Consider the following 18385-nt stretch of genomic DNA (forward strand, 5'->3'; position numbering starts at 1 on the left):
AGTTAAAACCGTCGGCCGAAATTATAATTTGAATGACATAATTGAACATTGTTTTCCGTGCCCAAAATTTGTGGTGATATGGGACACAACAAGGGACATGATTCGACTGATCAATAAAACGGATATAAGCAATATGCAGGCCCCTAGCAACATGGTATCCGAATGGAAACAGTTTCCCCACAGGAAAGTGACACGCAACAACATGGATCATGGGACGCATAATTCATACAATTTCTGGACTTAAATTAATGAACAACCTACAGTATCAGGCTTATTTGTGGGATGAACACGTGAAAGTAACTCGTAATCCAGAATATTATACATACCAGAATTTTTTCAAGATTCCAATATGTAAAGCTTATGATAATATTTTGATACAAAACCCTGCGTAAAAAATCCTGTAATGTGGATTTAATGTAAGTATCGCCTAACAAATAACTCAATGGACAATTTCTAGCAGATTTCCATATTGAAGACTGAAATGTGAATGTGCTGTAGAGTATATAATTATTGATAAAATAAGTATATTACTGTTATTCTCTGTTATGTGCTGTCGTTATGTAAAAATGTTAAATGATAAAGAAACATTTTGAAAAAAGGAAAAAAAGCGTTTCTGATGTTTATAACGAACTCTGTGTTGTTGATGGAGATCTACTACCTAACTTTACCTCCTAAGTTGTTGGTGGAGGAGAGTTGATACAGTATGTAGCTTCTCCTAGATTGCTAAATCTGTACGAGTTTGTATTTATCTGTTACTGTTTAAAGATAGAAAAATTGTTCCAACAGTCAGTGTTGGTAGCAATTTGAGTAATTATTTTACTGTTATCAGTGTTCACTTTGCATGCTCATAGTTTTCCGATGAGCATACATAAAATTACGTTCACACTGAGGCTGTATGATTCACTGCGTTCTTCCAACATTCCACAAGTGGTAAAACTGGGAAGGAGGATAATGTGAAAGTGAGAATTTCGATCCAAAAGTGAAAGGGATAGTACGGATATGCGGACAGGGTCATATTTTCTCGGCCTTGTACGCAGATGTAATTGATAATAAAGGATATTTTATTTTTATCGTGTTGGTACACGTTGCAAATATCGTATATCAACTGTCAACTTGATCGATGGCATAGTTTAGTTGACGAAGACCTTTCATTCAAATAGGTGGACTGGAAAATCGTTCTGTCATAAAATGTTTGCTTTTCCACTGTTTATCACCGACGAAAATATGCTCGAAGTACGTGAAACTTCATAAAGCGTCTTCCCCTCGCTTTCAATAGTTAAAAAATGTGTGGCTGGTCTCGAACGTGTACGACTTCTCTTCAAGATGATGCGTGTCAAGGACTCCCAAAAACTATAAATACACACCCATAGATAATAAGAACTGTGTGGTATTGGATGATTAAAGCTGTATGTAGCAGCCGACGGCAGGGACGTATGAGAAGAAACGACCGAACATTATTTCTTGAACAACAATGAAATCATCTTATTTCGTACAGTTTTAGACATGTACTGTTTTCAGTCACAATTGTACTTGGAATGATCTCTAATAAGAGACGAGGAATCTTAAAAACGATCAAGATAACTGCGACCCTACTAAAGTCGAACTTACTTTCATATACAACAAAAATTGGTTCATATGAACTTGGAATTTAGACCACGAAAAACAGTAAAATATCAGGAAAATCTTTTGGTGGCACTTTATGCCTAACTGGTTCCATAGTCGTTTGTTTCTGTCTCGTATCTTAGTGATCCTGCTCACACGCACTCTTTAGCGCCAGTGCCCTATCCCTGTGTGGAGGGCTGGCATACAGTACTACAAAGGCAATTCGCAGCTGTAAAGTACTTTCGCTAGTGCGTCCGCTACTTTCCCCAGAGGAACGCGTGTGCCGACCTCGCTACGAGGGCGAAAGCGCGGGATTCCGGCAGCATGCGCCACGTCTCAGAGATAAGAATTTGCATTCCGCCTCTCCACGCAAATACTGCTGAGCGAGTTGTTCAAATGTCGAAAGATTTCGAAACTTCCATCCGCTTCGAAAACGAATCTCTGCTGCCCGCAAAAAAAAAGAACCACCCAAAAGGGGGAGAGGAAACGGAATGAAACTTCACGGGCTGATGTTATTTCAGTGATTACAAACTCGAGTAAAATTCATAAAGAACTTGGCAGTATGAGCCAGCTCAGCACCATAACGTTACACCTCCTCTGCTTAGGATGAATGCAGTGATTGGATTGGAAAGCGGACCATAAACCCTCTGTATCTTCTCCCCAGGCAACGTAGTCCAAAATTGCTGAATGTAATCCTTGATATCCTTCTCACTGTGACGGAGTTGACGTCCAATCTGCTCGGACACATGTTTTATCGGGAACAGACAGAGAAATTGTGGTGTCACCGCCAGACACCACACTTGCTAGGTGGTAGCCTTTAAATCGGCCTCGGTCCGTTAGTATACGTCGGACCCGCGTGTCGCCACTGTCAGGGATTGCAGACCGAGCGCCGTCACACGGCAGGTCTAGTCTAGAGAGACACCCTAGCACTCGCCCCAGTTGTACAGCCGACTTTGCTAGCGTTGGTTCACTGCCTACATACGCTCTCATTTACAGAGACGACAGTTTAGGATAGCCTTCAGCTACGTCATTTGCTACGACCTAGCAAGGCGCCATAGTCAGTTACTATAATTCGAATAATGTACCGTCAAGAGCGCCGTTCATCATTAATGGATTAAAGTTCAGTATCAAACTAATTGCGTCCGCTTTCTGAATTCTCATTCATTGTCTTGTTCCAGACCTCACGTCAGTATAGTTCTTCCCCCCTCACGCCAGCCTGCGTGAGCTAAAACGCGTACATTTCGGCCTCCACTCGTAACACGGTGTTGGCTCTTCTGCTAACACAAAAGAAATCTTGTTGGTCAAAGAAGTCCTCAACATCACGCACAGCGTTCATAGATACACAAGTCATGTGTAAACGAGCATTTCTATTGCTAAATGGCACAACGATACTATTGAAGAAATCATGAGGCCGCAGGATGTCCGTGATGTATCGTTTTGCCGTCAACCGTTCCCTCTCAATCGTTATCAGCCGTAACCCGAAGTCTTACTCACTCTTCCCACTCCGTGAAGCCAGGAGCCTCTCCAAAACGTTGGAGGAATAGGAACTGTTCCGAAGTCAACACGCCGAAAAAGATCATTCGGAATCGTGCAGAATCATGATTCATCGCTGAACACAATGCGACTCATGCATCAGCAATCCATACTTCCTGATCATGGCACTTCTCCAGACGCAACCATTTGTTTTTTTTAGTGTTTTAGAGTAGATGTGAAGAAGGGCTACGTTGTGCTCGGTGATCCTCCCTTGTGGTATTCAGATGACCAACCGGAAGCTTAATGAAGAGTATGGCTGCCCTCGCATTGCGATGCAGTCCAACACTGGGCCACTATCATAGCCGAATGCCCCATAAATCTGGACATTGCACAATTTGACCAGCCGACCTAATGGAGACCTGCAGTGAGACCCCTTTAAAACTCTGGCAGTTCCTGATAACACTGTATCACACGTGTACACGGCGTCTCCGTGTCCTTGACAGTGACCACTCAGCTCTTCATTCTCTTTCTATACCCTATCAGTACTGGTAACAAAACTAAGCACGAAGAACACTAATGTACTCTAATGGCCGTTCTACTTGTCATAGAACGTTGCAACTCTAGTCATTAACATACTTGCCAATGGTGCGGATGAGGAGCAGATTAGTGTGCAACGTCCCTTCGACAACGAAGTCATTAGAGACGAAGCACAAGCTCGGATTAGCGCAGGATGGGGAAGGAAATCGGCCGTGTCCTTTCAAAGAAGCTATTTGGGCAAATCACGGAAAACCTAAATAAGATGACTGGACGCGGGTTTGAACCGTCGTCCTCCAGAATACGAGCCCAGTGTGCTAATCACAGCGCCATCTTGCTCTGTGTGTGCATAGTTTCATTAACATCTGACCATGCTTTCTGGGTGTTTTACTTTTTTTGTCATGAAGAGTACATATTTCCTTTCATTGCCATCTCTTAACTAGATTGTATGAAGCTGTGCTAGAAACTAATAATTCCGAATTTTTTATATGAAAAATCTGAAAGCTTTTTTTAAGTAATATCATCTCCCTCCCATCGAGGGACCAATTTGTTGATAACGTCACTGTAGAATATTCGTTGACGGAGCCGTAACGGCCCCTCTGCTTGCAAGTCTTCACCACTACTCAAATGGACTGCTCAAAGGTTTTCTTCGAGATCTGGAAACATATGGAAGTCGCATAGGGCCGTGTCGGGACTACACTATGTGATCAAAAGTATCCGGACAACCTCAAAGGCATTATTTTTCATATCAGGTGCATTTTGCTGCCACCTACTGCCAGGTACTCCATATGAACGACCTCAGTAGTCATTAGACATCATGAGAGAGCAGAATGCGGCGCTCCGCAGAACTCACGGACTTCAAACGTGGTCAGGTGATTGGGTGTCGCTTGTGTCAGACGTCTGTACGCCAGATTTCCACACTCCTAAACATCTCTAAGTCCACTGTTTCCAATGTGATAGTGAAGTGGAAACGTGAAGGGACACATACAGCACAAAAGCGTTCAGGCCGACCTCGTCTGTTGACTGACAGAGACTGCCGACAGTTGAAGAGGGTATAATGTGTAATAGGCAGGCATCTATCCAGACCATTACACAGGAATTCCAAACTGCATCAGGATCCACTGCAAGTACTATGACAGTTACGTGGGAGGTGAGAAAACTTGGATTTCATGGTCGAGAGGCTGTTCATAAGCCACACATGACGCCCGTAAATGCCAAACGACGCCTCGCTTGGTGTAAGGAGCGTAAACATTGGACGATTGAACAGTCGAAAAACGTTTGTGGAGTGAATCACGATACATAATGTGGCGATCCGATGGCAGGGTGTGGGTATGGCGAATGCGCCGTGAACATCATCTGCCAGCGTGTGTAGTGCCAACAGTAAAATTCGGAGGTGGTGGTGTTATGGTGTGGTCGTGTATTTTATGGAAGGGGCTTGCACTCCTTGTTATTTAGCGTGGAACTATCACAGCACAGGCCTAAATTGATGTTTTAGCACCTTCTTGCTTCCCACTGTTGAAGAGCAATTCGGGGACACAATCGAGCACCCGTTCATAATGCACGGCCTGTGGCGGAATGGTTGGACGACAATAACATCCCTGTAATGGACTGGCCTGCACCGTGACCTGACCTGAATCCTATAGAACACCTTTGGGATTTTTGGAAGACCGTGCCAGGCCTCACCGAAAGACATCGACACCTCAGTGCAGCACTCCGTAAAGAATGGGCTGCCATTCTCCAAGAAACCTTCCAGCACCTGATTTAACGTATGCATGTGAGAGTGGAAGCTGTCATCAAGGCTAAGGGTGGGCCAACATCATATTCCAGCATTACCGATGGAGGGCGCCACTAACTTGTAAGTCATTTTCAGTCAGGTGTTCGGATACTTTTGATCACATTGTGTATATGGAGGATGATCGATGACAGTGAACCCAAGGCGAGGGATTGTTACAGATGTGACAGTGCTCGTGTGTGGTCCGGCAAAGTCATGCTTAAGATGAGAGGGCTCGATGTATGGATGAACTAATTCGTGCTTTCCGTTTACAGAGGGTCTCTCATACACCGACATAGTAAAGTTACTCATCACCACGCTACACGCAACAATTCGGAGTCCTCTAGCGGCAGACGGGATCAGGAGATCCAGTACACTATTTCTAGCTTAATATATACGTGATTGCACTGGTATTCTTAAAAAAAAAAAAAAAAAACAACAGTGCCTACTTACATCTTTTAACAATTAATCCTATTAATAAGAACTTAATATGCGGAACAGTTACATTAATGTGACCACCGCCTATGTTCTACGTCAGCCTGCAACAATGACTCATAGACGATAGGTGGCAGCACTAGCAGTGGAGGTATGTGAAGCGTTTGGGGGAGACGCGGACAGCAGTGCAGTCGTTGTCGTTACGCGGAAATGGAGCGATTTACCTGACGTCATAAAGGGCATAATCGTTCGCTCTCGGGCCAAGGGTGGAAGTATTCCTGAAACGGCGAAGTCTGTAAGCTGTTCGTGTGCCGCCGTGGTTAAAATATTCCTTGCATGGCAAAACGGCGCTATCCAAAACTGGCGCCTAGGCAACACTGCTGCACTGCGGGTCGTAGATGACAGTGATGAACGATGGCTGCGGACGTGTTTACGGCCGAATAGACGTCCAACTGTTGAGCATATGACTTCACTGATGAACCCCAGATAGAATCTTCCAGACAAAAACGCCATACGACGATTTCATTTTCAAATCCTACGGATAGGGGAGAAATCCCCGTATCCTCTAGTATAGAATGCTAATTGAAATGATTGGTTTTAGTACAAGTACTTAGTTACGTATTAAGTGTCCATTATATCGGTATGTTCTTCGTCATGTTGCAAACATATTTCCATACGCCTCGATGTTCTTCTCGACATATTTTTGAGCATGTCCGGTTTATAGTGCGATATCCGTTCTCAAGAACATTGTGCACTTCTTTGTTTGTGTCATAACGCCGAGCACATACACGTCCATTATTGACTCCCCATAATAAGTCGTTAAGTGTGATGAGGTCAGAACCTCTCGGTGGCCATGTCAAGAGAGCTACTGTTGCTGATGGACCAAGACCTATCCTCGGTCCTGGAAAGTGTCCGTTTAGGAACTAGCGCACTGCAAGAGCATGGTGAAGAGCCGCTCCTTCTTGCTGCAGCCATGTGCATTCTGTGACGCTCCGGTTCTCAAGCAGAGGTATTAAACACGTATGTGATGATGATGATGAGGTTACATACTCCTTGACAGAGCGTAGGGGACGATGCGGGAGACGCGGACCGCCGTACTAGGCAAGGTCCTAACGGAGGTGGTTTGCCATTGCCTTCCTTCGACAATAACGGGGATGAATGATGATGATGAGGACGACACAACAACACCCAGTCATCTCGGGGCGGGTGAAAATCCCTGACTCCGCCGGGAATCGAACCCGGGACCCCGTGCTCGGAAAGCGAGAACGCTACCGCGAGACCATAAGCTGCGGACAAACACGTTTGTAACACGTTTAAATAATTTGCGCCATTCACATCTCTACAAGAAGTACGGTCAAAGCAAACGTTCTGATGTCATCGTTGCCCATATCATCACATGAGGAGGGTTCCTTTCTAATTTGATCGGAAAACGAGAATTCTCTTTGGACCAACCGCAAAAATGACTCTGAGCACTATGGGACTCAACATCTGAGGTCATCAGTCCCCTAGAACTTAGAACTACTTAAACCTAACTAACCTACGGACATCACACACATCCATGCCCGAGGCAGGATTCGAACCTGCGACCGTAGCGGTCGCGCGGTTCCAAACTGTAGCGCCTAGAACCCCTCGCCACACCGGCCGGCTGACCAATCGCAAGCTGCGATAAATGGCATATTCCTCTGAAAACATAACCTTGGCACGGTTCACTGTATTTGGAGATTGAGTTAACAAAGCATGGCATGCTAAAACGCGCCCATTCTGGTCTGTGTCCGATAACTCATTTACGAACGTCGGTCGAAAAGGTCTCATCCTAATATATTTTGTCATGTGATCTCGCGTTATTGTCCTCGGCATGTCGTTTTCCAAAACACGTTTATGTGACGATTTCGTAGGAAATTTTTGTGGTAAGTTCCTATGGGACCAAACTGCTAAGGTCATCGGTCCCTAGGCTTACACACTACTTAATATAACTTAAACTAAATTACGCTAACGACACCACACACACCCATGCCCGAGGGAGGACTCGAACCTCCGACGGGGGCAGCCGCGCGAGCCATGACAATGCGCCTTAGACGGCATGTCATTTCATAGGAGATTGTTCAATCGAAGCAGAGACTCCGGCACATGTTCCCTTCCTGTTGTGTCTTCTTTCTTCCATTCTGCGGCCTGTCTTTAGTACTGCCAAAAGCAAAAGCAGGTCTTTACCAATCCAGATGACTTTGGCTGTGGAGCCATACTAAATCTTTCGTGGAATGCTCCCACAATCAATCTCATTGTCCGTTCAAAAAAATGTTCAAATGTGTGTGAAATCTTATGAGACTTAACTGCTAAGGTCATCAGTCCCTAAGCTTACACACTACTTAACCTAAATTATCCTAAGGACAAACACACACACACCCCTGCCCGAGGGAGGACTCGAACCTCCGCCGGGACCAGCCGCACAGTCTATGACTGCAGCGCCTTAGACCGTTCGGCTAATCACGCGCGGCATTGTCCGTTCTGTTTGTCGTTCCTCGATAATGTAGCTATGACCGCTCGCATCTTCCAGCTCGACTACGGCTGTTACTGCAAAAACATGTAAGCATGAATTCCAACAATTGTTTCCAACAATCGATTAGAAGTAACACAGCTACCAACGCTGTATAATAACATTACATGCTACACTGGTGTTACGGTGGTAGGGTAATTCTTGCCCAGTACTTTTCACAAATTCTTACTGATCGCTTCCGCTGTTTACTTTAGGTGCAGTGGACCACGAGACAGTGAAGATATGTAAAAACAAGCAAACACTCTGGTATTTAGATTAACACAATGAGAGATCCTTTTAAGGACATATAATGCTGAACTAAGCTTCTTGTTTAATTCATCTACATTCGCATCTACGTTATAGTCACATGGTTGAGCTCTCGGGTGTTAATGAACTTGGACAAAATAAGTGCTTTTCAACAAAGCTTAGATTGATTATTAAGACGGGTGTCGTTCCAGCGATATGAAAAATCAGTCGAGTCAGCAGTACTTGATTTTCTTTCGTTGACAAACGTTTCAACAGAAAACTCCACAATGTGGCTTTCGTTTTGCTATTGGCGTAATCAATAAGCGTTCTGCAGCGTTAATAAATGATAATAAATCATCATATTTTGGTCAAGTCCTGCGAATGTAGCTTACTACGACGTAACTGAAGATTTTGCCCGTACTAGTGTGTTTTATGGGTAGTTCTTGGTATAACAGGGGGGAAGTCTAGCACAACTAACTATTTAAGGTCAGCTACGACGACGGAAACTGGTAGTGCAGTCTACTTTCATCTCTTTGCAGACAATACTGCCCGTGGGGTATCCGTGTTATCCTGAACTTCAGGTTATTCTTTGTCTTGTCACTTCGCACATGCCCGTGATTGTCAACAATATTACGCTCATACATGAGTCATACAAAACTGTATTAGTTATAAACATAAAACAATAACTTAAATTGTCCAAAGTAACGGGCAGAAAGATCAAGTAGCTAAATATGGATCGCCTTGCTACGTGCAGACATCTACATCAGAATCTACATGAATCCTCTGCAGCTCACACGTAAGCGTTTAGCAGAGTCTTCACAGATTACGTTCACATTATTTTTTTATCATTTCAACTACAGGACGTTAAACGCCCGTTCTTTCTTTTTTTTGACATTCCACCCTCGATTAGGACGTGGAATAAATGAAGACCTATCTTCCTACGCGTGGTCTCATTTCCTTCAGGATGGTCATTTCTCCTTATGTAGGCGGGGGCGACAAAGCATTTTGGCATTTGGAAGGGAAAATAGCTGGTTCTCATGTCGTGGAAAAATCTTACCGCAACGAAAAACGTCTTTGTTACAGTTTTTTCCACTTACATCCTTGAAACTCTCTTACCTATTTAGTGGTAATTGAAAACTAACTACCCTCCTTTGAACTTTTTCTATGTTCACCGTAAGTCCTGTCTGGTAAGGATCCCATAACGTGTAGCTATGCTCCAGATAAACACGGACAAGTGTACTGTATGCCGTCTCATAGGTTTCTTGCGTCTTCTAATTTATTTTTTTTCCGTCTCATAGGTTTCTTGCGTCTTCTAATTTTTTTTAATTTTTTTTATTTATTTATTTATTTTTTTTTTTTTTTTTTGCAAATAGCTCTGTGATTTGTCTGCTCGCCTTCTCCTCCTCACGCCTCCAATACTTCCCTATGATTGTTCCATTTCAATCTGTAATCTCCAGATATTTAATCGAATCGACAACGTTTAAATTTGTATGCTTCATCATGCAACCAAAATTTAAAAGAATATATTTGGCGGTCTTTTGAACGGCCTCAGACTTTTTATTGTGCAGGGTCAATTAGCACTTTTCTCACTACGCAGACATCTTGGCTAAATTGTTTCATAATGCCTTTGCATTTTCTGATGATCGTACTGGAATGTAAATGACAGCAACATTTCCAAACATTTTAAGACGGATTATCTCCTAAATCGTTTAAATAGACTAAGAACGAAAGAGGGACAACGAGCGATTCATGGAGAACCTCGCTTTTCGCTAAATCAGTTACTACGACCTGTGACATTTCAGACTGGAAAGAGCAAATCCAATAACTCAGCTGAGACAATATTTCATAGGCACACGATTTCATTAGATAAGGCTTGTGCCAAAACAAAAACGTAAAGAGGAAAACAACGGATAATACCATGAGTAGCGGAATAAAAGCTGCCTGCACTTTCAGTGGCACGTTTGGACAAACGATACGACAGTGGCAGGCAGCGACTCGTTTCTTGTGGACACCTGTCTATCGCTCTTAGTTTTTGTCGCCCTCGGGAGAGAATATGTCACATAATATTCACGTTTTCTTACTGAATGGCAGAAAAAGAAAGGAAACCAATCTCCCCAATACTGTGAACCTGCGTTTCTGCCTCTTATCACTGAGCTCTGTGGCTGACCTTCGGCTACACTGAGGACGGTAATGGTAACTTCAACAAGCTGACACGGAAGCGCCCACCTTGTTTACTACCCGTTCGCTCACTTCCTGATACTAATCGCTTTCGGATGGGTTCGCTCCGCATTCTCCTGATACGGACGTCAAAACCGGAGGGGCGCCGTATTCCGGGACTAATTTCTCCCACTTGCAGGTGTGGACCGTGCACTGTGCCGCGTGGACATCTCTTCACTCCGCGACCGCCCTGGATGCTGAGCGCCTCGAGCTCTGGCAGACCAACACTGTTTAGAAACGTGAGTACACACAGTTACTGTGATTCCACTACCTTTTCAGCAAACTCTGCTAAAATACGGACCATCACGCCGGTATTTGCACCCTTGACGATATTTGTTATATGGATTTTATATGGACTGTAGTGTAGGAAATGTTTCTGTGTCTTTTAAAGTTTCATCTCCTAATGCTGAAGACGTCATTAGTGGCTGTACGGTCAGGTAATAGTTTTAAACTTAAACAAGTTTATACCGTTTGCACACACGCACGCAATGATGTGGTCGTGAAATCGTGGTTCAAATGGTTCTGAGCACTATGGGACTTAACATCTGAGGTCATCAGTCCCCTAGAACTTAGAACTACTTAAACCTAACTAACCTAAGGACATCACACACATACATGCCCGAGGCAGGATACGAACCTGCGACCCTAGCGGTAGCGCAGTTCCAGACTGAAGCGCCTAGAACCGCTCGGCCACACCGGCCGCCGTGTAAGGACACCACACATCCATGCCCGAGGTAGGATTCGAACCTGCGACCGTAGCGGTCCCGTGGTTCCAGACTGTAGCGCCTACAACCGCTCGGCCACCTTGGCCGGCGGCAGTTTGTAATTATGTTAGCCACCATTGTAGGTAGGATGTTTAGGTTTTTTAATTGGTAACGCCACGTAGCGCTGTACATGAAAACCACTGGCTGTGCTGTGTGCAGTCTGGAGCATTGTTGTAATATTTGCTATTGTAGTGTTGGGCAGTTGGATGTTAGCAGTGCGTAGCGTTGCGCAGTTGGAGGTGAGCCGCCAGCAGTGGTGGATGTGGGGAGAGAGATGGCGGAGTTTTGAGAGCGGATGATCTGGACGTGTGTCCATCAGAGAGAGTAAATTTGTAATACTGGATATCATGAACTGATATATATATATAATGACTTTTGAACACTATTAAGGTAAATACATTGTTTGTTCTCTATCAAAATCTTTCATTTGCTAACTATGCCTATCAGTAGTTATTGCCTTCAGTAGTTAGAATCTTTTATTTAGCTGGCATGGCAGTGATGGCGCTCGCTGTATTGCAGTAGTTCCAGTAACGAAGATTTTTGTGATGTAAGTGATTCATGAAAGTTATAGGTTATTGTTAGTCAGGGCCATTCTTTTGTAGGGATTTTTGAAAGTCAGATTGCGTTGCGCTAAAAATCTTGTGTGTCAGTTTAAGCACAGTCATTTATAATTTTTCTAAGGGGACGTTTCAGCATGGTATTCCTACATCTAAAGCTACACTTTGCAAACCAATGTGAAGTGCACGGCAGAGGGTATGTATGTATGTATGTATTAAACCGGGGACCTATAAACGACGGAGAGGCTTCGCCCCGTCGTAGTCCTTAGTGGTTCACAACCCCACAAGCCACAGCATTCCACCCACCCCACCACTGCCCCACACCGAACCCAGGGTTATTGTTCGGTTCGCACCCAGTGGACCCCTCCGGGTAACGTCTCATACCAGACGAGTGTAATCCCAAATGTTTGCGTGGTAGAATAATTATGTTGTACGCGTAAGTGGATACGGTGTTTGCGCAGCAGTCGCCGACACAGTGTAACTGAGGCGGAATAAGGGGAACCAGCCCGCATTCGCCGAGACAGATGGAAAACCGCCTTAAAAACCATCCACAGGCTGGCCGGCACACCGGACCTCGACATTAATACGCCGGGCGGATACGTGCTGGGCACCGGCACGCCTTCCCGCTCGGGAAGCAGCACGTGAGATCGATTAGCCGGGCGGGCACGGCGGAGGGTAATTCTCAGTGTAGAAGTCCTTCTAGTTCCATTCGAGCATAGAGAGCTGGAAGAATGATAATTTAAATGCCTCTGCGTGCGCTGTAATTAAATATAATCTTGGCTTCGTTGTACCTACGGGAGCAATACATAGAATATTGTACTGCATTTCTGCCAGGGACATCCAATAATTAAAGAGACAAATTAAAGTAGAAAAAAAACTGTATTTTTACAAAAGGTGACTTTAGCTACTTCACAGCATAATCCCCACGAATATTAATACACCTCTCCCAACGATGCACTATTTTTTATGCCTTATGCAAAGAAGTCTTTGTCTCATTGTTTGAGCCACTTTGCTACAAATTCTTTGACTTCTTTGTTGTTGCTAAACTTTTCCCGACATAATGCCCTCGTGAGTGGATCAAACAAGTGAAAATCTGAGGGAGCGAAATCTGGTCTATAGGGATGAGGCCACATTTGTAAATGGTTTGCTGGGTCAGCTGGACAGTGTGGGGGCGAGCATAGTCGTGTAGCAATATCACGCCTTTTCCTTGACATCCTGGGACGTTTTCCTCTCATTACTGGCTTTACTTTGTTCATCAGCATGTCTGAGTAGTAGGAACTGTTTATTGTACGCTAATATTCCAAATAATCACAAATGACGACACCTTCGGCATCCCAAAAGACGCTAAACGTTGCTTTTCCCGCTTGCGTTCTAAATTTCTTTTGGACAGGTGAGCTACTGTGTTTCAAAAAATGGCTCAAATGGCTGTAAGCACTATGGGGGTTTAACATCTGAGGTCATCAGTCCCCTAGACTTAGAACTACTTAAACCTAACTAACCTGAGGACATCACACACATCCATGCCCGAGGCAGGTTTCGAACCTGCGACCGTAGCAGCAACGCGGTTCCGGACTGAAGCGCCTAGAGCTGCTATGCCAAAGCGGCCGGCTACTGTGTTTCCATTCTATGATTTCTCTCTTGGGCTCTGATTCAAAATGGTAACCCAGGTTCCATCACACGGTAAAATCTTGTTAAGAAAAGGGTCACCCTTCCTTCCAAAGCTTTCTTTCAAATCTGTACACACTCTGAGTCTTGTTCCTCTGTGTTGCTGTGTTAACTCTTCCGCGACCCACTTTTGTATTTGTTTGGCTCTTCTTGATCTTGTTACTGATGACGTTATGAACTGTGGAAACATATACTGCAACTGTTATTGACATATATTCCACTGCAGAACGTCGATCTTCACGAATAATGTCGTCAATTCGCGTTTCAAGCGAAGGAGTTGACACACTTCAACTGCTCGTCTGCATTGAGCTTCTTCTTTCTTCTTGTAGACAAATTAAAGGGCTTGTCTGGAACCAAAGCATCATAGGGAACCTTCGCTAGTAGTTGCTCGTCAGTCACTGAGGTTCAGCCGTTTTTGAACAGCTCTATCCAGTTAAAAAAATTACTCGGCAGAGTATAGATACTTGGCGACTATCCTCAAGCGTCTGCCAGTTAAGGATTTTGAGAACGTCCATGCCGATCTCCACTGAGTGAGAAAAACCTGTCACCATATCCATTGTTTTTCTTTGTATATGCTCATGCCCCGATTTTCCTCTTTGGAATCGTTTCCCACCTAGTTAAGCAATATTCGAGGATGAGATGCGCGACTTGTTTATAAGCAATCGGCTTTGCAGACATTGTAATTTTCCCAGTATCTTACCACCTACTTCACCTATATGATCACTATATTTTCTGTTCCTGTCATACCTAGACATTCGTATGAGATGAGTGATTCCAGCTAACTCATTGATATTATAATTATAGGATATTACCTTTTCTCGTTCTGTGAGCTGCACAGTCTGAATATTTGATGCAAGTTTCCAATTTTTGCACCACTTTGGAATATTCTCAACGTCTGACTGAATATTTGTGCAGCTTTTGCCAGGCAGAACTTCATTATAGAGAACGATCAGGTTATTAATATACATCAAGTACTATCGAGCGAGGCGGTGCAATGGTTAGCCCACTGAAATCGCATTCGGGAGGACAACGGTTCAAATCCGCGTCCGGCCATCCTGATTTAGGTTTTCTGTGATTTCCCTAAATCGCTTCAGGGAAATGCCGTGACGGTCCCTTAGAAAGAGCACGGCCAACTTCCTTCTCCATCCTTCCCTAATCCGATGGAACCAACGACCTCGTTCTTTGGTCCTCTATCCCGATTCAACCAACCACAACAAGAAGAGTTTTTGTCCAATTTTCAAACGTGTGCGACGTACAGTTCCTTGTTGACTGTTATCTTAAATAACAGAGTCCACACGTTTCATAGAAATGATGTTCGCACACACACACACACACACACACACACACACACACACACACACACACACACACGCACGCACGCACGCACGCACGCACACACACACAAACGCGCGCTCGCACGCGCGGTGTTCATATTTTTGTTTGAGACAACATCGCCCCATTGACAAACTAACGATAGCTCTAATCATTTTCGAGCAGTTTCTGGGAGATTTCCCTTGGAAATAGGTAAATGACAGAATTATAAATCTGCTCCCAAATATTGTGATATTGGAACCCTACTTCTCTGTCTCCAGCAGTGATGGTATTGTACCAAGAGAGAAATTAAAAAATAGTTCCAATCATCCGATTTCGACCAAAGTTTTCGAAAGGTTTCCCTTGGTTATAACACGAAGTCCAGAATTCGAAATGTCCCTCCAAACATTCCCAATTGGAACCTCTCTTCTCTACTCCCAGCTAAGGTAACACTGCCGCAGGAACAAGTTAGTAATAGTTTAAGACACCCGCTTTTCATACGTTTTCTCTTGGCTGCATGCCAAATGCTAGATTTCGAAATTTCACCCAAAAATTCCGGTCGAGAGCACCACTTCTCTACTTCCGGCACAGAACATTGTCACAGAAACATTTTAAAAATGCCCCCAGTCATCCTGTTCCAACCAAGGTTTTCAAGAGGTTTCCCCTGGCTGTATGGCACATAACTAGAGCTCTTCTCCCAAATAATCCCAGCTGGGAATTCCTGGAATGGCACTCTATATCGGGCAAATCGCAAATGGCCAGCGTCTGCCACTTAGACAATGAAAGGCTTAAGAAATTCGTAAAATTGTATGAAAATGAATACCGTCTAGTTAGAAAATATTTTAAGTAGAAGGAGCTGGCTTACAAGTCAAATACTATTCGAGTTGAGGGAAGTTCAGGTGGAATAATAATTCAAGAACAGTCTTAATCGCATTTATTATTGTTATAATACCGCCGTTATGTAGACAGGAGTGACACCACCAGCAGTGGTGCAAACGCCCAGAAGATGACCCCTACGTCGGGTTGAAACCGGTTGGCGGTATTATAACAATAATAAATGCGATTAAGACTGTTCTTGATTTACTGATTAATCATACTAATCGCTGCTTCTCTCCACAACCATGTTGTCCAAAAGTTCAGGTGAAATCAGCATTAGCACTCACGATCTTTTATCGCTGTGTTAGTAAATACAAACATATTCGTATCGACACTGTAGTTTTGGTACATTCTGGACTTTCGATTGAGGTGTCTTCCAACGGTAAAATTCATGGCAATTGGGTAGAAATCCATCACTTCCAAATTCGTGAGGCGATTGAGGTGCCAGATATGTCCTATAGAAGGATAAAGAATAAAGTTTGATTCTGCTCTGTTGAAATATTCACGTGGGAGAATATTTCAGAATTGGATTTAGAAAAAATAAAAAATAATTAGAAGGAAGTTTTGGTTTCGTTCTTTGACTGCAGGGAATCATAGGTACATCGTAGCACCTCGGATGCAAAGCTGCAGCAAAAGCACAAGAAGGAAAACTGCCCCGAATGTTCTCAGTAGATGAGAGTATGAACATTGTGTCAGTCTGTTCTTTTGTAGGTAGTTACGAAATCAATAAGCTAATCTATGCTCCCACAAACGTACAGTCTCAGCAGTGCAAGTCTACAGAGAGGCTAAATGTAGCAGGTGCTTCCTGAAAAGTACTGTATCCAAACTGTTGTCGTAGTGCGATTGTGGATGGAAACTGGAATCCGCTTTGTGACGCGGTACACAGTTTATTTCACTAGGACAGTACCAAGGGATCATATCTTCAATTTTCAAAATATGTATTCCTTTCAACATCACACACAATTTTTTGTTAATTTGTTGTTCCAAGACTATTCCTAAAATTCAAGCAAGTTCTCACGCTGATCCCAACGTTCACTGCCTAAAAGTGAAACTGGATTTAACTTTGTGATTTCCCCTTTCATATCTAGGATTCCCCCAACCTCAACATTATCGAACGTCCGTGATTAAATTTATATAAGAGATACATTGTTGGTGCTCCTCCATATCATTGCTAACGGAAATCAGTGCAACATGTGGCACTGTTGATCAGTTCCGACGCGTTTTATGTGCACGTAGACATACTTGAGGTAAGCACTACAAGTGCAGGAATACACATTTGCTCAATAGTTATAAATACGCAGGGACTTCAGGAAGCAATATAAAAGTTTTCTGGGCATGGTACCACATCATAATGCAAGAAAACTACACTCGAGATACCAACGTTTCGGCTACGGTAGCAGGACCTTCTTCTGAGCCTGGGTCTGGGTCACCGGTAGACCCACTGCTACCGTAGCCAAAACGTTGGTATCTCCATTGTAGTTTTCTTGCATTATGACGCATACCACACCCAGAAGACTTAATGTTAACTGACTCTGGCCACGGAAGCCTACGCTATTACGTTCAGAAAAAATGACAAACACGTCATCCCATTTTAAGATCATAGCTTTAACAGGGGTGGTGCACTGTCAAAAGAGAGTTCACGTTCCGAGTTTCCTGCAGAGACAGTTCTGCTGCGCTACCGTTAACGGTTGCGTCATAGTGTGTGTGCGAAATGGCGCCGCAATTGGAGACGTATTCCAAATGTGAAGTACGCAGGATAGTACGAATCCTGTGGACCAAGCGTCTAAAATTGTACACAGATTAATCACGAAAGTCTGGCGATATGTGGACTAAATGCAATGTCGATTCGAGCAGTAGTGAAATGGCGCCAACAAATGACATGGGATCCGGCTGTCCATATCCTGTGATTTTCGCAAGCTGATAGAATGTCTAGGGGGGGGGGGGGGGGAGAGATTTTCCAATAGTGGGGACGTTCACCCAGTGGTACTCGAATTACTCAGAGACCAAGGTGCAGGTTTGGGTCGTCGAGGATTGAACGATTGCTAGCGCGTTCCGATCGTTGTTTACTCAGACTTGGTGATTATGTTGAACAGTGTCATGTATCTGTGTCACTTTGACGTGTAGTGCAGCATCCGGTAAAAGTTACTTGGACTACCATAATAATGTTTACTTTCTTTTTGAAGTCTTGCTGTTTACCTTTATGCTGGACTGTGGAGTCTAATATAACAAGTCCAAGGGGTTACTGTTTGAAAATTACTGGTTTTGATCACAACTCATAAAATCAAACTACACTTGAAAACCTGGTTCGTAAGGGACCTCAGAACGAACTCGACTTCTGACTAAAGCTGTTCAATTATGTAATCTTATATGCAAGAGACATTCCAAGCAACATTGTTCTTGGTTG

At 43.8% G+C, this 18385-nt stretch overlaps 1 protein-coding gene across 3 annotated transcripts in view; it reads left to right on the top strand.

The window, feature by feature from the left end:
• Nucleotides 1-18385, top strand: part of LOC124711788 (fatty acyl-CoA reductase 1-like) — a 262166-nt gene that overhangs the window by 92739 nt on the left and 151042 nt on the right. For 2 of the 3 annotated variants that reach the window (XM_047242004.1, XM_047242006.1), the window contains exon 2: nucleotides 10948-11047. The exons of the other annotated variant lie outside the window; for it this stretch is intronic. In XM_047242004.1, coding sequence (XP_047097960.1) covers nucleotides 11003-11047 — 45 coding nt within the window. In that variant the 5' untranslated portion in view covers nucleotides 10948-11002. The remainder of the gene's footprint in view (nucleotides 1-10947; nucleotides 11048-18385) is intronic. 3 annotated transcript variants of the gene reach the window in all.

This window comes from Schistocerca piceifrons, chromosome 8 (genome assembly GCF_021461385.2).
Source record: "Schistocerca piceifrons isolate TAMUIC-IGC-003096 chromosome 8, iqSchPice1.1, whole genome shotgun sequence".
Lineage (NCBI taxonomy): Eukaryota > Metazoa > Arthropoda > Insecta > Orthoptera > Acrididae > Schistocerca > Schistocerca piceifrons.